We start from the raw sequence: 9,657 nt of genomic DNA on the forward strand, positions 1-9,657 counted from the left end.
AAAATGATAAGCTATCCTCTGGGAAGTATGTTTTGCAGAAAAGGGGTGGGGGGAAGAGATTGCAATGAGTTTATTCCCACAGTAGCTATATGGACATTGTTATTCTTTGAAAAATGGATGTAGAAAGGTTATAGACCAAATAAAGGTCTGATTTTCAGAGATCCAGGTACTTTACAGGGTTGAATACCTCACAGCTTCCTTCACGTGAACCTGTAAAAGAGAACCTCTCCATAAAACCTTGCTTATGCTTGCAAGAATCAGATGTTCAGCCCTCCACAAGTAATAGTACTGAAAGCTTTTCCTAGACAGGGGTCAGATCCATTTTATTGTAAGAGCAGCTCCATTCTAAGTGCAAAAGGACAGAGCTAAAGGGCACTTCAGCATTATGAGGCTGTTACTCCAGCTCCAGGAGGAGTGCTTGACCGGGAGCCCCAGGTGTGCATTGCAGTCAGAGAGCAGGACGGGAAGATGCAGCTGCTGGCCTCGTGTGTAGAGCAAAAGGTCTCATTCACAAAATGAGCAAAAAAGGTGGAGCAAATGCCTGCATCGGACTGCTTCGCTTCTTAACTCATCCCAGACTGAAAGGAGAATGACTCCACAGGCGAACATTGACGTGTTCAGACAAGGGCTATCCATGAGATGCGTGTTAACTTTTTACTGGAAAAAAAAATCCACCCCGAAAAATGGGAATAAGATGTTTCCATTATAAAATGATTGTGACAGCTCAGCTGCTACTACATCTTGCCCTCAGCCTAGCAAGCACTTCTTGCATTCTTGTCTCAGCACACTACACTGGTGGCTCTTCATGTGCAGCACCACAGTAATTTATCATTACCCGCTCTCCAAATTATTCTAGTGTTGATTAAATTAGTAAATGCAATCACAATCTGAAGCAAGTTAATTGAGAGAATTTATTTGGTCCTGACAGTTTTATGCATGTTTGATTAAGTATTATCAGGTTTGTTTTTGATTTTGCATAATTTAACTTTAAATCCTGAGCTGGGGGGGGAGCATCAACTATTAATGACGAAAATAAACTCCTTTAGGATGCATATATTTATGATTTATTTCTAAATGCAATATCTTCCAGATTTTTTTTGTTCTGTTGCCAAAGTGACAAATATGTTTAAAGTAATGTTTTGAGCAGTTTGGTTCACGCTATAAATCTCAGGAAATGTATACAATTCATTAAAAGTTTTGAAAGAAGTACAAGTTAGCATTTATATTGCAACAAGTGACATATAAATGTGTATGTTTGTCTTTGAAGCGTGCCATAAAATATATCAGTAGCAGCTAGCCGCTGTGACTAGTACTAATGGCCCGCTCTTGGCGCTGATGATAAGTTTCATCACAAATCTTCAATGCTGTCAACACAAAACTGTTCAATCAACAGGAATATGAGTTGTGTCTTTAGTAAAATTAGCACAGGAAAGAAATACAACCCAGAGCCCCGTCGGAGTGCTGGGGGCGGGTTCTCTTCGGGCTGAAGCACAGGCGTCTGCTCAGGACCTCACCTCTTTGAATGTCAAAGCTTCAATTCATGCCTGACCCAAGGACTGCATATTTTTTATGAAGACACGCATTCATTTAAGCAGCTAGTGGTCAGCGTATTTCAGGCTGAAAACTGAGTACTGCTGCACTGCTTTTTGTCATCCTGACCCAAGAAATTGAAAAGGGGTGGTCTTGGCACAGATGTTGCGGTGTCACCCCCATGCACACATGCTGAGGTTGTGCTGTGTAGGCGTCTGGGTGCTGCTGGAGGCCATGGAAGGCTTTGTCTGCCTGGAGGGATTCCTGCAGGATGCCAGAGCCCCCTCTTTGCAGTACTTGCATTCAGCAGCATCCCCATCTTTCTCCAAGCCAGAAAGACCAAAGTACCTTCGTAATGCTGTTGCTTGGGCTGAAATTCCCATCTCCAGCTCCCTGTTCCAGTCAACGATGGAGGGAAATAAATGAAACGTGGCTCTCACGCTAATCCTAGTCAACAAACAGATGTTCCCATTTCATGCTATTGGGAAAACGCATCAACTTTGCACCTCCCCTTCTCCCTCCCACCAGAAGGTATGTGGGAGAGCAGAAAGGGCAATTTGTTAGGAGTACACCACTGCTGTAATTCTCCCTTGATGTACGTCCCACGCCGCAGGGCCCCTCATTGTGTTTGCAGAACAAAAATGCTCTGGGGGAGCAGGCGGAGCACGCTGCAGACAGTTGGTGTGCTAGGAGGGATTTGGCAGGGTGCCTTCAACTGCCTGAGCCGTGCAGCATGTCTTCTTATTGGCAGATGGCTTGAGTTATTATTATTTAATGTTTTTCCACTGTGGTAATGCCTAGACAGCAAGCGGGGCAGGGGGCCAATAAAGAAAGTTTTGTATTCTTTCCATTACAGAAAGTAATCCCTAATTAAATCTAAGGGGAACCAGCAGGGAGAACATTTCTGTCTCATTATGTTGGTTCTAAAGTGGTCTCCTCCTGTTTGTGTTTAAGGAACTTTTGGAGTCTTTTCGGCCTCCCAGAAGCCTGTGTTGTGGTGCACATTGTTGCTGCTCCCTCCCTGCAAGTCGGGATCTCACCCCTGAGCCAAGCCACACAGCCTGGCTCCGCGCATAAAGGCCCTGAAGGGTGACTTTGAGAAACCTTGTCCCTGTTCGTGTTGCAGGAGATTATGGCCAATTTACAGTCTGGAGATTTTCCTATTGCAGATGTTCTAGCACCACCCGACTCAGCCCAGCCCAGGGCCGTGTGAGCTGTGACATCAGTGTGTGGCGCTGGGCCGAGCTGCCCCGCGAAGCGCCGCACGGTGCGCGCTGAAGGCCGAATTCACCTTGAGAAGCAGCTTTTCTCACTTCGCCTCGCTCAGCAGTGCGAGCCCGCCGCCTTCAAGCGGCTCCACCCAGACACGAGACGCTGCGGGCCCTACTGACGGCAGAGCGGGGTTGGCAGCTCCGTAGTGGCAGGGGCAGCGAGGCCCACGCCGTGTTTTCCCCACCCCGGTGCCCGGCGGTGCCTCGCTGGGCCCTGAAGCCACCCCACCCTCCCCGCCCCCACGTTGCCCGGGCAACGCGGCGCCCTCCTGCTTCCGGCGGCGGTGCGCGGCGTGATGACGCCATCACCGTGCGCCGCCTCGGCCGCTCCCTTCCCGCCGCCGTCGCCGCCGCCACCGGCCGGAACCGGAGCGCCGCCGTCCCCTGCACATGCGCAGAGCGGCGCCTGCCCGTAGGCCCGGGCCTCCCTTCAGCCCGGGCCCTGGACGCCTGGCCTCGGCGGCTGCCGCCCGGCGAAAGACCATGGGCAGAACGGTGAGCGCGGGGCGACGCCTCGGGGCGGGGGGAAGGCGGCGGGCAGGGCCTCGCTCAGGGCCTCGTTCTGTTGTGGCGGCTGCTGCCCTCCGCCGGGATCCCGCCGCGTTCTGAAGCCGGGCCCGAGGGAGGCCCGGGCGGCGGCCTGTAACCCGGTGCGGCGGCCGTGGGACTCGGAGCGCGGCCCCTTCCCGAGCGGTGCGGGGCGGTGCGGGCTGGGTGCGATGGAGGAGGAGTTTGGGTTTCCCCTCCTTCTGGCTCTCCTCGACCAGCGCTCACCTTTATTTGTCATTGGCCCTCACCTTGGTCGGAGCTCCCGGAGGGAGGAGGGGTGAAGCCCACCCGGGCGGGGGTGCATCAGCATCCTGCGTTCTGCTGGGGCCGCCGCTGCCGTGTCGGTACCGCATGGGGTGACGGCGGCACGGCTGGGCCGAGGTACCGGGCTGTGTGCCCGGCCTCGCAGCGCTGTGCTTTCCAGCAGGCCCAGGAGGCGGTGCTGAGGTTTTCAGATGCATCACTTCCACACAGATTGGGCCTGCTTCTATATATTCTGCTTTTAAATGTTGGCAGTGTGCGCGCTCCGTATTGTTTCGTACGCCCTGCGTGATCAGGGCCGCTTCTGTGATGAGGGAAGTGACAGGCCAGAGCTCATTACCTGTAATTCTCCCATAATTCTCCCATCCCTGTCTGTGCTTCTGGCTCTGGGTATCTGTGAGCTGGGCTGCATAAATTACTGAGTGTGTGATTCTTATTAAAATCTTAATGGGATTGAACACGTCTGGGGAGAAGTCTTGTAGTTCTGAGCTTGCTAACACACAAAGTGAGCACATTGAAAGCTAATCTCTCCTTTTATCTTTTAGATCAATTCATATGTAGAACGTTGTGAGTCTGTGAAGCACCTTAGTGATTTCTTTTACTCTTCTTAGGAGGCCAGGTGTCACAGGAGAACTTCACTCTTTTGTTGCAAGAATTAAGTGGCACCCAGAAACGGCAGCGGACTTCCGACCTTCTGCTGCGTGGAAGACAGCATCATTTACAATGTAACGTTTCTGAAAGTTTCTTATTTGCGTAACATCCCTCCGCTTTTGGCTGTGATAGTGTTGGTGTTTGGTATTTATCTGAGGACACAAACCTGACAAAGTTTATTTGTTGATGTGGTGGGCACAGTAAATGAGAGTGAGTTGCTGCTGTTCAGAAGGAGTAAGTTGCTGCAGCTGAGCTGTTTGAGGTCTCTTAGATTCACCCATTGAAGGTTTTGTCAGAGATAACCAAAACTGTTCTTCTACAACAGAAACCAGACATGGAGTTGGTGTGCTCAGTTAGACCCAGAGCAAACTGTAGCTTATGCAAGTGAGGTTTGTTCTCTGTTACTCAGACATGGACTCGCTGAGAGCTTTTCTTGTTTGTGCTGCTCAGTTGCATGCTCCAGGCACAAAAAGCTGTTGCTTTTTGAAGTAATGTCAGATTAACATCTATGCACTTCGTGTACCTTGTACACTTCTGAGCTATTTAGCATTTCCTTTTTACAGGCAGGAAATTATGGCAGAGAGGCACTTAAAATGACAAGAATATATTTGATATTTGAGATCAGACCTCAGTTTCCAAAATTCGTTAATCGTGAGTTGATTCACTTTCCTTTTTGTCAACTCAGTTCATATAGAGCCAAGAAATTTCTGCAACAGAGAAAAGGAATTAGAACCTGGGACCATGTAGAAGTGATTAGACCTGTTGTTTCCACTCACATTTAGTTTGAGGCATTTGAGCAATGGAAAGATTCACCCAGTGTTGCATGTTGCCTCAGAAAGTTTCTAATACAAAACTGCAGCTTCCTGTAGCTTTATACTTTACTCTGTGATTAGTTTAATAGCAAAGTAAAAATTACTTCAGTAACTCTAATTTTAACAGTCATAGGATCTCATGTTCAACAAGAGTCTGACGGCCTGGGTGTGTGAGGAGGCTGGGGAAGTCCCTGTTGTTTTCTAGCATTATCTGATGTGTGTATTGTTATTTCATAATTCCCGGAATTTGGCACATTGTGAGCCTGGGGTGAAGCAGGGAGCAGCTAATGGGCTGCTGCTCATCACTCTGATAACAACAGTGGGCGTGTGAAGGATGTTAAGATTATAAATCCTAAACACTCCACAAGATCGAGATATTTATCTCTGCAGGTCACAAAAGGAGAAATAAACTGTTTGGTATCTTTCAAATGCTGCCTTGCCATTGGATGCAATGACAGCGAGACTACATGGCTCATCTAAGCAGGGGGAGCTACATCCTGTAGAGTGTGAAAAACATGATTGCTTCATTGTTCTTGTGAGACCTTCCATTAGTTTCAGTTTATTTGGTGAAGCTTTGCCAGGTTCTGACATGAGCAGAAATCTGTGCCTGGGCTGTAGAATTCACTTGAAAAAGCATTTGGAGAGCTTTTTTTTAAAGGCAAAACAGCTACAAGATCCAGTGTGAACACGTGCATTAATATGACTTTCTGCATGGGTGGACTGTTGGATCAAGAAGGGCCTGTGAATTAGCCAAGATAATCCCTGAGTAAAGCTCTCCTCTTTCCTTTACTAGCTCTGTAAAACTTGTTACAGGTTGTAACTTGTGCTGCTGCTTGGATGCTACTCAGTTGCTTTTGGAGATTGGACTTGGTGATGGTGGAAACAGTTGTATTTCTGCATGTCTGCTTGGGTAAACTGCAAGCAAAACAGAGCTGTAAGCAAAGTTGGGAGTTCTGTGGAGCAGTTGTACAGAGCCACTGAGCTGGAAAGCGCCTGCCCTGCTGCGTGTCCTCCTGCTGGGCTGCTTAAACGTGTCTTCCTTCTCTGCCTTCCTGCAGGTCTCTTCCATCCTGGAAAGTCAGCAAAGAGTTAGCGTTCCCGGGCTGTTGGAGCTCTTCCATGTTAATGGATGACATTTGATATGTGCCCTGTAAGTCCTGCGCTAGGACTCGGTGACCGGTGGGGTGCCTGATGCCTGTAATCCCCATTCCCCGCCGGGTCCGTTCGTTCCACGGCCCCCACACGACCTGCCTGCATTCGGCCTGTGGCCCGGTACGGACCACTCACTTGGTGCGCACCAAGTACAACAATTTTGACATCTATCTCAAATCCCGATGGATGTACGGATTCATTCGTTTCCTGCTGTACTTCAGCTGCAGCCTGTTTACCTCCATCCTCTGGGTGGCACTCTCTATCTTGTTTTGCCTTCAGTACCTTGGCATCCGGATCTTTCTGCGTTTCCAGTACAAACTCTCCATCATCCTCCTCTTACTGGGGCGAAGGCGAGTGGACTTCAGCCTCATGAATGAACTGCTCATCTATGGAATTCATGTGACCATGCTGCTAGTGGGGGGGCTGGGATGGTGCTTCATGGTATTTGTGGATATGTAAATAAAACAAGCGCATGTGGGCTAAGAAGGTGATTTTTCTTCCACCCCTGAATTTGTCAATATCCTCTTTTCTTTTTTTATATAAATTAATTTATTTATCAGTGCTACTTCTTGTTGATAAATTAATGTACTTGTCTCTGGAATTTGTATTTTTTTTTTTAAGGGTTAAGGTGCCATCTTGATGATCAAAGTGCAACACCTGATTGGGTGTTTATTCTTTGCATAGCGCAAGTTAATATAAATTTCTTCTAGTCCGTAGGAGCCTGCCTTGCTGCTGTTCCTGTATTCCTGTGGGCATGGAAAAGGGAGTACTTTTTCTGGAGCACAGAATCCAGAAAGCCTTGTACACTACACTCTGAATCGATCCTTACCTTTTTTCTAAAAACGTTCCTTTGTGTTTCGGGCATGTAATGTGTATTCTACCAGACCAGCACTATCCTTTCTCTATGTGGTTTGCATTTTGCATATTCCCAACTAAGAATATGGGGCCAAATTCAACAGACTGTTGTGCTTTTGGTTTTGTTGTCCTTTTTTAATTATTATTATTATTTTTTTAGATTAATGCAAGGCTTGCATTCAACCCACTGTATCATGTTGTTCACTTTAATGTGATTATATAGCTTTGAATGGTTTTGTCCTTTTCAGGCAATTAATGCTGAGTAATTGAGTCTTACCCCAATAGAACAAATCCACTAGAGTGATGGGAGCAGCATTCAACGTCACGTGCTCTTGAAATGTCCAGTCATAGCAAAATTGTTAGTGTTTTGCAGTGATTATGGAAACCCATTGCGATGGTTCTCAGGGTTTAGAACTTGGTGCTTGGTCCTGCTCTTCCCTGAATTGTTTAGTTCCAGCTTTCTCCTGGAGGCACTTCTGTCTTACGGGCAGCAGTGAAATGAAGCTGTCCTACCTGGGAGAGCTTGAGGGTACAGTCTGACAGGGCAGTGGTTGTTCCCCACAATTACAGAGAGCTCTCTCTCCTGTCTTTGCTGCAGTGCAAGTGGTGTCACTGGAGAACTTTCCTCACATCTGAGGAAGAGAACTGATCACTAAGCTTGGTTTTACTGGTCTTGATCTGAGACCTCAGCTTGTTCCTTTGCAGGCAGTTAAGCAGACCAGAACTTGGCCTAAGTTTTACTTTGATCCTTTCCCCTCTCTCCCCGAAATCACTGGAGTTGATTGCAGTGAAATAAGCAAGACTGGAAATACGTGGCCATTACCTGATGGTCTTTGGATTGAGATACAAGTGGGTTGAGAGCAAAGTCAGTGAGCATAGAGGGGAGGACGCTTAGTGCTTCAGCCTGTGAGTATTTCAGTGTGCATATTGAAGCCTTTTGGTGACATACTTCAATTCGTAGCCTGTCAGATGCAAAATAGGGAAGCTTTTGTCTGAAACCATAAGCTAGAGCAAAACCAGAAATTATCTCATTATCAACCATTACAATAATGATGTAATATAATGCAAACTGGACACACAGAGCTGAATAAGCAATGGACAATGGTGGTGTGAACTTTAGATTAGCCTTGTGGGATTCGAAGGCTGTTTCTGCAAGGAAGACGTGGTATAGTGTGTGCCACAAACTGCAGTGTCTGGGAGTTTCATCGTGGAGCTCCCCAAAGCTCTGTTCTGGGAGCATACTGCAGACCACAAGGCCTTGATGTCCCCTGCAGGCAGGGACAGTTCCCAGTAATTCCCAGCCCAGTGCTTTCCTCCTCCCCAGTACAGCTGTCTGCCAGGTGCGCTGCAGCTCAGGTTTTGCGGACTGTGCGACTCTGTGCTGGAGAATTTCTGCCAGGAACGTGAGTTACAGCTGCCAGCAAACAGCCTGCTGCATGCTGAGAGGCACCCAGCAACCCCCTGATGCCAGCTGTAGCAGCTTTCCTGTGCACTTTGTAGACGGAGCATCGCAGACATGGGCTGATGGTGTGGTGGTAGGACCTTGCTCCACCTGAGTGGCTTGAATGGGTGAAAGGGATTTGTGCTGCTGTGCTCCCCACCCGGCCTGCTCCGGCTGCTGCCTGCTGCTGCAGCAGTGACTGACCTGTGACTGGCTCTGCTGCAGCTCAGTGCTTTGTTGTGTAGCCTGCCCATCTGCCCTCTGTATTCAGTTTCAACAGTACACACAAAGAAAAAAGTATGCGTCCTCACCAAATCACAAAAAAAAGTAGTGTTTGCCAAGTCTCCAAGCGCTCACCGAGAGAGCTGGGGGATAGGTTGCTTAGAAGACAGAAGATTCCCCATTCTTCCTTTACAAACATAGCCAAATATCTAGTCAGAACACCCTGAATTTTGAGTTCAATTGTCCACAGGAATAGACAACCTGAAGATTAAGTAATTGAGGAGACCTCGGAGGCAAGGTGAAGTTGGAAATAACTCGCTCTTGGCCGTTAGCAGCATACAGACACCTAGCGCTGCTCGGGCAGTTGGATGCTCCTGGCCTGGTGGGGGGAAGTGAGGTCCCTTTGAAGTCATGCTGGCAAGGAAGAGGAATTAATTTTCAAATGATTTGTTTTACGATGCAATAATTTGAACATTTTAGATCTCCACGAGTAGAGCAGCGTTTGGCACCTTTACTGCACTTCTTCAGAGCATTTTCCAACTAGAGCTAATTAAACCTCACAGCATCCCCGGGAGATCGCAGAATAAGTAAGATCTTGGTAATGATTCAGAATTTAAATTCGGTGTTTTTGAGGGTTTTTTTTTTTTTTTTTAAAGCTTTCAGGATTACGTTGCCAAAATACATTTTCTGCAGCAGTTGAGATTCTGAGTCGCTTACCAGCGCAAGGGGAACGAAGCTGCAGCAGGGCAGGAGGAGTGCTAAGCACGTGCAAATAACGGTAAGCAGCAGTCAGAGATGTGGCTGCTGGCAATGCTGGGTGGCTGCTATGGAGTATCATTTTTTGATTGTTTGTTTTTTTCCCCCCATTTATTTTGATTGAAAAACTTGGCATTCTTAACAAGGGGGGGGGGGG

At 47.8% G+C, this 9,657-nt stretch overlaps 2 protein-coding genes and 1 long non-coding RNA gene across 8 annotated transcripts in view; 2 read left to right on the forward strand and 1 right to left on the reverse strand.

Annotated features, from left to right (window-relative positions):
* On the reverse strand, nt 1,042–3,002 carry LOC110406811. Its single transcript, XR_002443580.1, has 2 exons — nt 2,822–3,002; nt 1,042–1,977 (listed from the first exon to the last, which is right to left on the reverse strand). It is a non-coding gene; the product is annotated as an uncharacterized LOC110406811 (long non-coding RNA).
* On the forward strand, nt 3,117–6,788 carry TMEM250 (transmembrane protein 250). 6 transcript variants are annotated; one of them, XM_021413732.1, is made up of 3 exons: nt 3,117–3,296; nt 4,223–4,336; nt 6,133–6,788. In XM_021413732.1, exon 3 carries the CDS (start codon nt 6,266–6,268, stop codon nt 6,683–6,685), a length of 420 nt encoding a protein of 139 aa, XP_021269407.1. In that variant the 5' UTR covers nt 3,117–3,296; nt 4,223–4,336; nt 6,133–6,265; the 3' UTR covers nt 6,686–6,788. The 6 variants fall into 6 exon arrangements, with proteins under 6 accessions (XP_021269407.1, XP_021269413.1, XP_021269408.1 ...); XM_021413738.1 differs by lacking the exon at nt 3,117–3,296 and adding an exon at nt 3,425–3,451; XM_021413733.1 differs by lacking the exon at nt 3,117–3,296 and adding an exon at nt 3,505–3,797.
* Nucleotides 6,962–9,657, forward strand: part of NACC2 (NACC family member 2) — a 48,320-nt gene continuing 45,624 nt past the window's right edge. The window contains exon 1 of the mRNA XM_021413727.1: nt 6,962–9,522. The gene's annotated coding sequence lies outside the window, so the exon portion shown is untranslated. The remainder of the gene's footprint in view (nt 9,523–9,657) is intronic.

Source organism: Numida meleagris, chromosome 16, assembly GCF_002078875.1.
Source record: "Numida meleagris isolate 19003 breed g44 Domestic line chromosome 16, NumMel1.0, whole genome shotgun sequence".
Classification (NCBI taxonomy): Eukaryota; Metazoa; Chordata; class Aves; order Galliformes; family Numididae; genus Numida; species Numida meleagris.